This window comes from Athene cunicularia, assembly GCF_003259725.1.
Source record: "Athene cunicularia isolate RWA chromosome 10 unlocalized genomic scaffold, athCun1 chr10_part1, whole genome shotgun sequence".
Classification (NCBI taxonomy): domain Eukaryota; kingdom Metazoa; phylum Chordata; class Aves; order Strigiformes; family Strigidae; genus Athene; species Athene cunicularia.
Genome location: NW_020799112.1, coordinates 3,449,516 through 3,462,845, shown reverse-complemented (window position 1 = coordinate 3,462,845; position 13,330 = coordinate 3,449,516). Strand labels below are relative to the sequence as shown.

At 38.8% G+C, this 13,330-nt stretch overlaps 1 protein-coding gene across 4 annotated transcripts in view; it reads left to right on the top strand.

Moving 5' to 3' along the window:
- Positions 1–9,557: 9,557 nt before the first annotated feature.
- TMEM266 (transmembrane protein 266) overlaps positions 9,558–13,330 on the top strand; it is a 70,618-nt gene continuing 66,845 nt past the window's right edge. For 2 of the 4 annotated variants that reach the window (XM_026855952.1, XM_026855951.1), the window contains exons 1-3: positions 9,564–9,717; positions 10,872–10,972; positions 12,042–12,147. In XM_026855952.1, coding sequence (XP_026711753.1) covers positions 12,134–12,147 — 14 coding nt within the window. In that variant the 5' untranslated portion in view covers positions 9,564–9,717; positions 10,872–10,972; positions 12,042–12,133. Of the gene's footprint in view, positions 9,718–9,750; positions 9,831–10,871; positions 10,973–12,041; positions 12,148–13,330 lie in introns of those variants that run through there. The other 2 variants (XM_026855953.1, XM_026855954.1) reach the window with 2 other exon arrangements.

The following is a 13,330-nucleotide window of genomic DNA, read 5'->3' as shown; positions in this document are numbered from 1 at the left end:
CTGTACTTTCTTGCTGCATTGTCAGTGACAGCAGAAGCCTTGCTGGACTGTGCAGCACCTCTGGGGTTCTTGGTGCCACTTCAGGAAGACCAGGTTTGAGGTGAGAGTCTCTGCATTGTTGCTATATTGATAAGGCAGAGCAACTAATGACTGTATCACTGTGCTGTCTTGAGTTGTATGATCAAAACTTCTCTAAGGCAGGGAAGTACTTTTTTCTTTTCTTTTTTCTTTCTCCTCCCCTCTTCTTGAAGGGGGAACGGTGGTCCAGAAAGTCATAGTTTAGTCCTATGAAAGCACTTGGGCACCTGAAGTAGCATACAGGTGCTGAAGTCCAAACAGCTGAAGCAACATCACAGAATTAGCTCTTCTGTTTGCATCATAGCATTAATTTTATCTGCCTCTAACATACTGAAATACTGTTTTTATTGTTCAGTGTTTCTCACTAATGTTCTGCTGGGGTCTTAGTTGATTAACATGGTCAGTTGTGAAGATGCTCAGTTTTACTATGTGTCTTTAAGAACCTGATTCAAAGTACATTACAGAAGTCTGTGAAGGAATACAGAAGTAGACTTTAAATCTGAATCCCAGAGTATCATCTTCATTGCTTTACAGCATGGATTTCTTAGTATGTTAGCAGTAGCACCAAATTAGTGTGCCACAGGGAAAACTGGTTCAGTGTTAAATCACAGTAAGATTAATTTCCTAGTGAAGAGTAAACTTTGTGAGCCCTTAGCAATTGAGTATTTAATCTCAAGCTTCTCCGTGATACTGACGCTATCAGTGGAAGTTGGCAGTTTTCTACTTTAAAACAAAGTGACTTTGTGTGTGGGTGTTCCTACATTCTTCTCTGAAATTTATTCAGTAGTTTGTGGTGCCTTCCATTTACTCATGTGACAATAGTATCAGTCCTCTCTGTTCTTGCAGAGTTTGAGATGAGGGTTGAGCAGGGATGGTGATGTTGTCTATTCTTGAAGGTGGAAAAAAGATCAGTTTAGCATTTTTACTTTTCATGTGTGATATATTATATGACCAGTAGCGGATGCATTTTAATGTATTTTATATGAATAAGAAAATAGCTTCATCCTGCAGAAAGAATTCTGCATGCCTGTGCAGGGAAAACACTTTTCAACATTTTCAGAAACTACTCCTTTTGCATACCTCAGTGACCCTTCTTGTATTCCATACAAAACTAATGAATTGATTACCTCTAGTAAAAAAGTTCTGAAAACCTAATGCTTACTTTAAAGTTACCCCTCCAATCAATAAAATGTGGTTTTGTTGCTTTTTTCTAAGTAGAAAAACTAGAGCTTCAAAGTTCCAAAGCATATATCTAAGTACAGATAGTACCTGAAATTATTATTTTTAAATGGACATAATGTTTTTTTAAGGCTCAAACCCACCTACTTTAAATGCATAATGTAAGGTAGAAGTAAATGTGTAGTTGTTTGAGGTATAGAGGGTAGATCTAGATTAGATACAAGGAAGAAGCTCTTCACTGTGAGTGTGGTGAGACACAGGTTGCCCAGAGGAGCTGTGGCTGCCCCCTCCCTGGCAGGGTTCAAGGCCAGGTTGGACAGAGCTTTGGGCAACCTGGGCTAGTGGAAGGCGTCCTTGCCCGTGGGGTTGGAACTAGATGATCTTTAAGGTCCCTTCCAACCCAAACCATTCTCTGAGTCTGTATTATTTGTAGTTGTAGGTTGAACCAGACCTTGGAGGTGTTGGCTTTTTGCTGTATGAATTCTTCACCAGGCCATATCCTGGAATTTGGCTGCAACAGGTGTCAAATCAGATCCCATCCCTTCTCTCTGGGCATTTTGTTGCTGTGCTGCTTTTCATGGAATCATCTAGTCCAACCCTCCTGCAGTGAGCAGGAACATCTTCAACTAGATGAACTTTGACAGAGACCTTTCAAGTTTCTGCTTTTTCTTTCCCCTTTATACTACTTTAAAAACTTGTGCTAGCCCCTGCACTGGAGTTGCTTCTTGCTGCAGGACAAAGAGCGAGCACTTCCCATCCTGTTTCCCTGTGCAGTGGGAAGAATTGTTCTCCTACCTGTGCAGTTCACAACAGACAGTCTAGGCAGACTCCAAACTTACACTGGCTGTTATGTCTTCCAGACCTCAGTTAGAACTGAGGGGGCAAGGTACAGACTTGGCTACTAAATGTAGAAACTACTGGCCAGTTGGCATGGCTGCATTAGGTGGGCTGCTTCCTCCAGATTGTATGTAGGACTGTCAGGGCTGGGCCTGCTTTACTCAGTTTGGACTGAGTCCCTCACCATCAGTTATTTTGTGGCAGAAACTTGGCCTAGAATATGTAGCAAGTGCATTCCACCACCTGCTGAGGGAGCTAAGGTTTATACAGTTAAATGCACTAGCTGTACATCAAAATAATGAATATCATTATGCTGTGTGCTATGATAAGGCACTTAACCCCAGTTGTCAGGAAATATTTTTCTAGCCACAAACAGTACAACTATTGTGTCTGCGTGCACTGTGTGAAATAACTCTCCTCTGAAGTACTAGACAGGATGCGAATTCAAGAATTTTATTAGCTGTTTGCTTTTGTAGAGTGAGGTTTATCCTGTACCCATCACCAAGATGAATTACTGCAACTATTTGTAAATTTGCAATCAAAACATTTGTTTCCAAAAGCTAAACTACAAAGCATAGTGCTGTTTGGGAGAAATGTATTTCACATCAATGGGCTAATTATTATATAGTTGTATAGTAAGATATACAGTAAAGCCATAAATTCATGTGAATTTATTGCATTTTGTCTGGAAAGTTGCCCATAATACTTATCAGGAATGACAGAACATAGATATTTCTCGAATATATTTGTAGTGTAGTTGGTTCTTAGAATGAAATAATTATTTCCAGATGCTGTTTTTGACTTGTCTAGTAGCTTGACTGGATTTAGTACCTGTCTATGTAGGTTTGTTTTGATTCTGTACTGCTGTTTACATGAGACACAGAATTGGTCTAATGAACTTTCTTCTCAGTTTCCTTCTTATATAGAAATATAATATTTACAGTCATATTTGGTAAGATGCACTGAAATCCTCAGCTCCCAGAGATTTAATAAATGCCAAGAATTTCTTAAGAGGTTTCCTTTGTACTTTCCTCCATTCTTTTTGTAGTGTTGCAAATCTTTTTTGTATTTTGGTTGACATTATCTCTAATTTTCTAGAGAAGCTACTTTTAAAGTTTTCTAAAGGTGTTTCAAACCAGAATCTATTAGGCCCAGGATTTTAAAGAAAATTAATAGCTTGAGGAAGAGTCTGAAGGCTGAAGTCTAATGGCTGAAGGGCAGTCTTCAAGTTACATTAACCTAAGAATATGGACAGATACTTAAGCTTGTGTTCATTAGAAGGTTAACCTCCAAGTAAGATGAGCAGCACATATTGTAGATGGAAATTAAAATGTAGTGAGTCTTAACCATTTCCATGGGAGACGTGGGGTGATCCTACTACTTTCACATGACTAAGACAGTGTTCCCTAAGACAGGTTGACAGTGAATTGAGACATACATCGAACTGAGGGACATCAGAGCAGGCTGACTCAAGTATTTGTGTTACACTGTCACTAGTGTTAAAAGCCTGAGTGAAATTCCAGCTCTGTCCAAGGAAATTTTGCTGTTGCTTTCATATGGGCTTGTATTTTTACCTCAGAAGCCATTAGCAGAGTATGGAAATTAAGTGCATGTGTGATTAACTCAAATATGAGAGAAATCCTGCTGGGTATCTATAAAGAACTAAAGCCATTCATTCTAGCATGTTGGAAATTATATGTATTTTTTTTCTTTACTATTCTAAAGAGTGACTGGACCCATCTTGCTTGGTTTGAAAACAAAAGACATGGCTGCAGGTTTCTGGTTAGTGGCTTTTCACTGCAATTCCAGGGAATCAGAAAAAGAGCTATTATAGAAGCAAAATCCAAGAATTGACTCTTGACAGATGCAAGCAAACCAAACTTCTTTGAAACTAAATGGGTACTTGATTTGCTTCCAGTAGTAATAATCTGGCTTAATATGACTCGGTGAGGTTAGTGTCATCCACAAACATTTAAAATTCACAAATTGAATTGCTGTTAGCCAAGCAAATATAAACCCAACTTTGGGTTTCAAATTTAATATTTGAATACTTAATCCAAGGAAGATTTGAGCTATTTTTTTCTTTTGAGAAACTATTTTTGGCACAAAAAACCCTTAGTTGGGCTGGGAGGGAGTTATGAAATTTGTCCAAATGATCTTCTAACCTTGTGCTGGCTGAGCCCAGAGTCATTTAGTTTCCCAGACTGGAAAAAAACATGTTTTCAGTCCAGTGGAGCTGTTGATGCCAGGCTTGTTTCTATCAACATGTGCAGTGGTACATCACAAAAGCTAACTAATACTGAGCTTTCCAACTGTGAGCCCAGAAGCAGTATCAACCTAGCATGCTGCTGGAGCTATTTATGAAAGCCCATGGTCTCTGTTAGTATCCTTGTGCTGGGCTGTAAAGAGAGATCATCTCGCTAGGAGCCATGCCTGGTCTAAATGGTGCTGCTTTGTATGTGTAGATATGACCTCACTTCTCAAATGACAGTACCATCTCCAGCAGTTGGAGACCTAAGCAGGAGATACCAAGATGTGCAGTAAGATAGTGTAGGCTGGCAGCCTTGTGCCTAATGTGCATGTGAAACATCAATTTATTAAGCAGGCCCAAACACTGAAAACTAGACAAATCTGTAAAGGGACCTTTTAAATATGCAATTGCTCTCTTGTGTTGATTTTCTCCATTCAAGAACCCTATAGTGTGGGGATTTTTTCCTTCTGCTTTAACTGCATGGGGAAGCTATAGAGAACAACTGTTAGGATCACCAGTTTATTACAGCAAAATGAGGGGCAGTTTGTAAACTGGTAAGGTAAGTGGCAGGCTTGGAGTTACTGCAGAGTAAGAGATAAATGAATAATCTGTTTGCTGATTGAATGTTCTTTATTAAGGAGCCATGAGCAAGCTTTCTATCTGGGTAGCCTTGATAGTTCATCCATGTTTTTGAGATGCCATATTGCTCCTGTTATTTGCCATAATGTTAAAATTTGTCAAGCAGAAGGCCATCAGTCCAGAGAAGTACCTTTTCTTTGCACTGTGACATTTTCAAGATTTAACTAAGTTGGGGATTGCTGCAGTACCTGCTGGACCTGTGCCTTTTCTGCAAAGTTGGTAGTGTATCAGACCAACTGGATTTCAACAGTGCCAGTATACACTGTGTAGCATGAACTGGAACGAGAGCCTAAAGGAGCTGTCAGGGCAGCACTGGTATGTGTTGAAAGCATAGTCATGCTGGATTGTTTGCAAGTTGCAGGACCTTGCCTGTAGACCTGCTGTGTAGTCCCTGCAGTTTCTAGGTGAAGAGATAGAGGGACGGAGGATGAGTGGAGGCTTTTTATAACCATCCTAAACAGAGCAGCTTCTCCTGTTTCTCTCTGGAAGTACCATCTGCAAGCTCCTTGGGAGAGGGTGGACTTGACTGGGCTCTCCTGGGAGTTTGTATTAGTCTAGGATTCCTCTAAAGGCTTTCTTTCAGGTAGTGTGTTTTGTCCTGTAGTCCAAATCTGCAGTACCAAAAAGGTTAAGATTTGACCAATGATCACGATGCATTTGTGGAGAGGTTATGGTTGTGCACAAGATTATTTTTCTCTTTTTTGGCCTGTCTGAACTTCTCTACAGAAAGTATGAGCTATATTTATGAATAATTTAGTTGCATGATTACATGCTCTTTTTTTCCCCAAACAGCATTCTGCTTAATTTCAGCATACAGGATGATACCACAAGGGGATAGAATTATGGCTGCATGAGCAAGTTCAAATCTGCTGTTTCCTAATTTCTGAATGCCTGATTTTTTTTCCAATATAAATACTTTTCCTGTGATATAATTTTTTTTCCTTTTAATGTGATGTATTTAAAAACTGTACTGTGGATCCTTCCATAAAAAAGATGCATAATTTAACATCCCCTTTTCCATGAAATAAAAAGCTCAAATCTCTTGTACCTCTTTCCTTTTTCTGGTTACTTCATGGGAATGTTGAAGATATGAATAGAATGGGGAATCTGCATTGTTAAAATATGTATCAAATGTATTTGTCTTGTTAAGGAAGTTAATTTGCTATTTGTTTTCTGTGTGGCACTTCTGCATTCATAATCTTTTGACAAATCAATTATTTTTTAAAATAAAGGAAGTACTCTTTATACAGTCATATAAAGAAATACTTTATCAGACTCTTGTCTTAAAAGTGGAATTAGGGAGGGTCAGTTTAATCAAAAGACATTTTAATTTTTTTATCACAATTAACCTGTTCCCCCATTAGGGGGAAAAAAAGATAAAACAACTTTGTTCAGTCTGAAGCAAGGCAAAGAAACCTCTCCTGCACAAGGTTTTCAGGGTTTCCCCTTCAGAAGTACAGGTTGCTGGATTTCTGAAGAAAAGCTTTTACATACATGACCAATAACACTCTAAATGCAGATGTGTGGAGCTGGTTAAAATTCTCACAGAAGTTAAAACAAAAATGGTTGTCAGAATTACAAGGTGGTTATCCCAGGAAGCCTAGTTTCAGTTCTCGGGGGAAATGTGACTTGAACCAGTTGAGATGAGTGATCACTTCATGGTCATGCTGATCCTCAGTGTGGTATCAGTGGTGTTAATCACAAAAGAAATTTGTCTCGTCTAATTCACAAGAACTAAATGTAGCTACCCCTAAATCACACTTCCCCTTTCTCTTTGAAAGCTTCTGGAGTAATGTCTGGTTAGGTGTTTTTCCCCCCTCCTAGTGCAAATTATTCCCTCTTTCTCTGTTTTTCTGGATAGCTCCATGACCTCCTTAGGAGTGCCCAGTAGGAACTGTAATAGCCATCATTTGCATTGGAGCTTTAGACTGCATAAAAATTTTAATTTATAGATTGATATAAGACCAACTTTTTTTGCATGAAGGAAACAATTCCTTTATGTACTAAATTCAGAATAAAAAGCTCCAGTGTAAGACAGGAGAAAACAACCTAAATGGAAGCCCTTTTCCATTTTGCACCTCTTCCTGTTGCCAGTGAGCAGGGCTCAAGACTGGCTTTGATTTGAATATTTCTGATCTTAAGTATTTCTCTACCATGCTGTTTGTTTCTGTGGCTGTGCCCACAGTGCACTGTCCTACCCTCTCAGTTTTGCTGACATTACTATTTCTGGAGCTGTACTGTGGCCTGTATCAGGGAAGCCATCCTGCTTTTTTATTTTTCTTAACACTTTTAAGTTGGTTTTTTTTGTTGATTGGAATTCCAAATCAGTTTCCCGATCCAGTTCACTGTAATGGCCTGTGTGCAGGTGCATGGCTCTGGCATGGTCAGAGGAAGGATCAGAAACTGGGTAAGAATGCTGTTAGCTGCAATGCAGGTTTTAGGCACTGTTTCCTCAAGTGTGGCCTGTTGCATTTACTCTGAATGCAAACTGTTAGCCTCTCCATGTGTCTAAGCTGCTGTTGGAGGGGGCTATGTGGAAGAAGTCAGAACATGTCAGAGCTTGGTCTTGTTGATACTTGTAAGAACGTGAACTCCCATGTTTCAGTCAGTGTCTGTATTTTGTAAAGAAGTCTACAGCTTCATGATAATACTCCTCAGAACGTGAGCAAGTCCAGTTAACACCTTCCAACTATGTGGTCTTGACTTCAGCTCAACTAAACAGGGTACAAGTTAGTAGAGACTTTGGTGCAAAGGGCTTATATTAAACCACCTTCCTACACCCCACCCACTGTAGTGGGGCCACTACATTGTGGCATGTATTTTGTAAGACTGTTTAAACTGATGCTAAAAGTCAGTTTTCATGCACAGGTGGAGTACAGCTGCTTTTTTAAGGTTGCTCTTGGAGGTTTTTTATTTTAGCTTAGAGTGTATGTACACACGTGCTAAACTTTAACATATGTTTTCCAAACTCTGTTCTGTGTTTTGTGGTGTTCAGGCTGGACTTTATCTCCTTATTAGCAAGCTACAGTGAAGGTGTGGTGACTGACAATGGAAGGTTGATGTAAACGTTAACAAATTAACTCAGACAGGATGTGTGCTGGGCAAGGCAGCCGGATGAACCTTTGCTCAACTCTAGCGCATGACCCCACTTCCCAACCTGTGTGGTTCTGAGCCTAACCCATGAACTGTGAAGTAGTTGCCAGTGTCCCCACAAAGGAGGGGATGAAAGAAATAATAATCAAACAAAGGGTACCTTGAAAAAGCTTTAAGGAACTCTGGCCTGTGTAATACCTGTGCAAAGAACAGAGGAAAACTGAGGGACTTGGAATGCCAATACAGCACCTTTTAAGCACTTTGGAGGTCTTGCCTCAGGAAGAGCTCAGTGCAAGTGAGCAACTGGGTGCCACTTCCTTTACCTACTGCAGAAGGGTGAAGAGCTGAGTCAGCTTTGCTGAGATTTGAACTGTGATCCCACACATTTAAAGCTGGGCTAGTAGTCCACAAACTTGACTTTAGACAGAAAACTATGCAGAAATATGCTTCCCATCAGATTACACTGTCCTCAGTACATATGAGACAGTACAGCAATCAGTCCAGTGAATGTTCCTGGGTTTTATACCACTTCAGAGCTTGCACTAGAAACTTTTTGGGACAATTCTTTCCTTTCTGTCATATCTCCTTTATAAACTAAGTCTAAGTTGGAAAACTCTGTTCCTTCTACAACCATCTCACCTTGAAAACACACCACAGAACAAATAGAATTGCTGAACTCTCACAAAATGGGCATTGCTCATACTCACATGGCAACTCAGCATGCACCGTGTGCTGTTTCATCTCAGTTCCAAGAAGTGGAAAAAAAAAAAAACAAAACCCACTGGAGCTGTTAACTAATTGCCTCAGATGAGACTGAGTGATGAGGATTTTTTTGTCTACTGAACACTGACTGGAATAGGTGTGGAAGGGTCTGTATGGAAAAATTTCCACTCTGGTGGTAGATGGAATACTCAAACGTTGACCTCTGCCCCCTCCCTGTCTCTGTTGGTAGGCAGGAGAGCCACATGATTGCTCTTTGCCTATGCTATATCCTATAGGAGTACAAGTGAGAGAAGTGCAGAAGAATAAAATCTCCCTGCTATTACCTTGTTGCTTTTAAACACCACTCAGTTGCACAGAAATTTCCTGTGGAAGTTGGGAGTGGTTTATGCTGCTGTAAAAGTTGTGGGTTTTTAAAGAAGTTTTAACAGGTAGATAAGGTGGAGTGGATGGAAATAATAAGTTTTTGCAAAATATTAGTATACGTTAAGACATTTGTGTTTCTTGCATAAAGCATAGAAAGAAGCATCAATCACAGCCATCCCGTTAGGATATAGATATACACAACCTATTAATGTCCATTTTGAAGGTTTCAGTTGAGCTGCCCTCCTATCTTACATGTTAACTACTTGTCTTTTTAATTAAGTAAATCAGCTAATACATCAGGCATCTGCACCAGAAATTACTCACTTTTTGCCACTTTTTCTCTCCGGAAGGCTCCACTGAGTCCTTTGGAGACTTGACTCCCTCTATCTCCTTTCAGGTCTCTTTCCACATTACTCGTCTCACCTTTGTGAGCGCCTTATATCGAGGTAACGATCCTCTCAGCTAAGGCGAGTTGGACTCTGCTCCCTGTGGAGCCATCAGAGCTGTCAGAAGAGCTTTCTGCCCCACTGCAAGTTGCTCCTTCAGTCCTGGTGGTGAGCAAACTGTCTGTAGAACTGCCAACTCCAGTAGGAGAGAGCAGGTTTGACTTATTGGTGTTGCCAGTGGTCAGATCTGGTTGAGTTGTAAAACATAGTTCTGTGTGAATGTAAGCATATTTCCAGCTTAAAAAAAAGTCTGATTTTGTATTCTGAAGTGGCAAATATTTCACGTTCGTGTCCTATGTGAAAGAATTGCAGTGTTGCTGGCCCCACTGTTATGACTTAAGTTCTCTCGGAATCTGGAGATCACTTTAAAAAAATAAGGATCTTTTAAAAATCTAGCTACACAGTTTTTGTAATTGTTTTGTTTTCTAAGCCCCCTTTGGGAGGGAGGTTGTGAGTGTTAGCACTGTGCTGTCTCCAAAATAAATGGTGATTTTTATTTTTTTTTTTACTACGTTAAATTCCCATATCTACATCTGTCTGCCTGTTCTCTGAGGCCAGTTTCTGTCAGTTTTATTCCTGTTTTCTAAATCAGTTGTATCTCCATCTACCTTATATTCTCCAGGCCTGCAGATGCAGTTATAGCAGGATTCTCAGTTTCCTCAGTCTCACAAGACAGGTGACACAGTACTTCATGCCTTCACCATTTTCTCAGGCTAAGTGCCTAATTTGTTAAAAATTGTTTTTTTGAAAAATGTTGTAAAATGTCAACCCCAAATGAGATTTTAGAGCATTAATTTTGCAAAACAAGGCTTATATTTTAGCTTTGTTGTGCTGGTAGGTGTAACAATTGCTATCGTAAAGGTGTTGTAGGTACAGATTCACAAAATCCCTTCAGGGTGTGATTTAAACATGAGTAATATTAGGCAAATATTTTAGTATTTTCCTGCCTTGGGGATAGAATAAATAATTCAAGGGCTACGAAGGCCAGGGAAGAGACTCCCCCTGATATCAAATGGATGTTGAATCGTCTCTGCTGTATTAGGAAAAGTTTATCTGAAAAAAGTTTGTTTCTTATGCTGACTTTAGAAGTATTACAAGGTTATAGATAAATGGAGTGTGTATTTTTCTAAATTATGTGTATTTTTCTGTTTTAAAATCGGTCTTGTTTCTTTTCTTCATATGAATAATTAAATTGCTTTTGGCTGACTTACCTACCTGAGAAGGGTGATCACAGTGTAGACCCTTTCTTTTTGCATACCCAGGCACATTATCTGAAAAATCTGAGAATGTATTGACTACGTTTTACGTTATTATAAGGTTACAAGACATGAAATAAAGCCTTGGAAATGGCTCTACAGAAGATGTAAGTTCAATTTTACTATTTGGTATCAAGTGGTCATTAAGAGTCATACTGTTGCTACATTGTCTCTGCTGCAGATACTTGACTGATACTAACAATTCAGCCTGTAAGTGACTTCAGGTTAAAGTTTAGTATTAAGAACCATTTTTCATTATCATTAAATTTTTTTTGTGTTACTGTCAGCAATATTCTAATTTGCCAATGACTATTTCTGTTTAATTAAAATAAGAGTATGTTTTTATGTTACTTTAAAATATTACTTAGCATATAATCTTGACAGTAGCTTTACAAAATCTCTCATGATATCTTTTTCTAAGAATTTTTGTTTCTTGGTATTCTCCAGTTTATGTTTTTCCAGCTATCAAAACCTGTGTATCAGTAGGCTTCATTCTCAAGTTTCATTCATTTTTTTCTCTTCCATTTTGGTTGCCATGCATTGCTCCAGGATACAATACAAATGGAGACTTTGCCACAAGCAAATGTGGCACCTTTTCGAAATGTGTTAGTGGCTTTTGTTGGTCAAAATGTCATCTTGATAACAACCCATCTAGAATGTTTGACAACATGAATTAACTCTTGGAAGAGACTTTCTGAAGTAGTAAAGGGAGTCAGGAACACAGTTTGAATTCGAAAATGGGAGAACAAAACCCCAAGCTTTGACAAAGCTAATGCCCGTTTCTATAAAGTATATTAAATTATAAAAAGAAAAGATAAAAAAATCAGTTGGCTTCTAACAGAATTTGTGCTCCTGAAGCAGTGAGCTTTCTTTGAAAATCTGCTCCCATCTCTGATCTTGGTTATCTTTCTCAACAATCTAATAGTTTAAAGCAAGACCTGTGTTCTTGTGGAAGTACATATGTGAGCAGGTGTCCCTGTGTAAAAGTAAGTCCACTGTAACTACAGCTTCCATAATATGGAGGAATTAACATGGAATAAAACCAGGTTCATTTTCAAGAGAATCATGGGGGAGATAAAATTATTAGGCAAATTTGCAACATGACAACAAATATCAGTGCAGCCCTTTGGAGTTCTTTTGACTGTGTTTCAGATAATGTTGTATTGCTTCTCACAGAGACCTAATCTTGGAAGGCTAGAACTTCTGTGCAGAGCAGCTGGAATTAGTTAAATACTGGAACCACTGCTGATTTGGTTGCGTCCTCCAACATGACCAATCCTCAGTAAGTACCGTGTGAGGATAGTTATAACTTACTTTAAACAGAAGGAAACAGGTTGCTACCTGTAGGAGAATGATGTGACATCAAGAGGGTTCTATCAGTATTACTGGAAGGAAAAGCTGATATTTTGAGAAGGAGTAGTAAGATTTGGTCAGTTGTTTAAATAGTGTGAGTTAGCAGAAAAACCATGAATGCTGTAATCATGTTTGATGTGGTATTAATGGCTAGTGGCTAAGAACTTGTATGTCATTATTTTCAGAGCCTTTTTTCCTGCCAGCAAACCTGTCCTAAAGCTGTTTGCCAACACTAGTTTGTTGGTTTGTTTGCTTCTTTATTCAGTCAAATCAAACAACATCTGTCATTTAGGCTTAGAGTACAGAAGGTAAATATTATTGGGAGAGGGAAGGCTGCACCAATCCAGTTTGCTGTTTCCTTTGTAATACTGGGAATTGGAGCATTGTATGCTCTTCCATGCAAAACTGAACCAGCTTGGACTTGTTAAGGTAAATGTCCATAGGATGGCACTAATGGTGAAAGTCAATGAAAGAAAATTCTTGCTAAAATTAGCTCCTCCCTCTGGGCTTCTGATTTCAGATTGTTTACAGAGAAATACAGTTCTGTTGGAAATGAAAAAATCTCATTACTTTCCGTTCTTAGTTAGACAAAGAATAAAATTAAATAAGCCTTTAGGTTGCTCAAATAGTACTTCCTTTTACCTGTACTTTCTGCCATAGGATGACAAGTTGCAGCCTTTCTCTGCCAAATGCTTGACATAAACCATCATTTTCTGTTTTTTAAAATTACTTTCTTGTGTAATGCTGGCAGCTGTTAGCTCCTCTTTAATTTAGGAATAATGTTTTCCATCTGAGAGAGTTAGTCTAATGGTGAGGCTCTGACCAATAGGATCTTGTTCTATCTCTTTCACATAGAATTTTAGTTCCTTCACCTACATCCTATGTCCTTAGACTTAAAAGATATGTGAGTTAAGAACTCTTCTAATTTTTTTTTTCTGGAAAAAACCAAACTGTTATTGAGGTTGCTTGAATAGCTAGAAGATTTTAATAATCTTTAAAACAAAATCACCAATGCAACTTTTGCAGTCAAATGACAGGGGTAAGTTGGGTGCTAAGCTCTTTCTAACTGTGTCCCTAAGGAAAAAGAATATCTTCACATCTGCTGTTGAAAA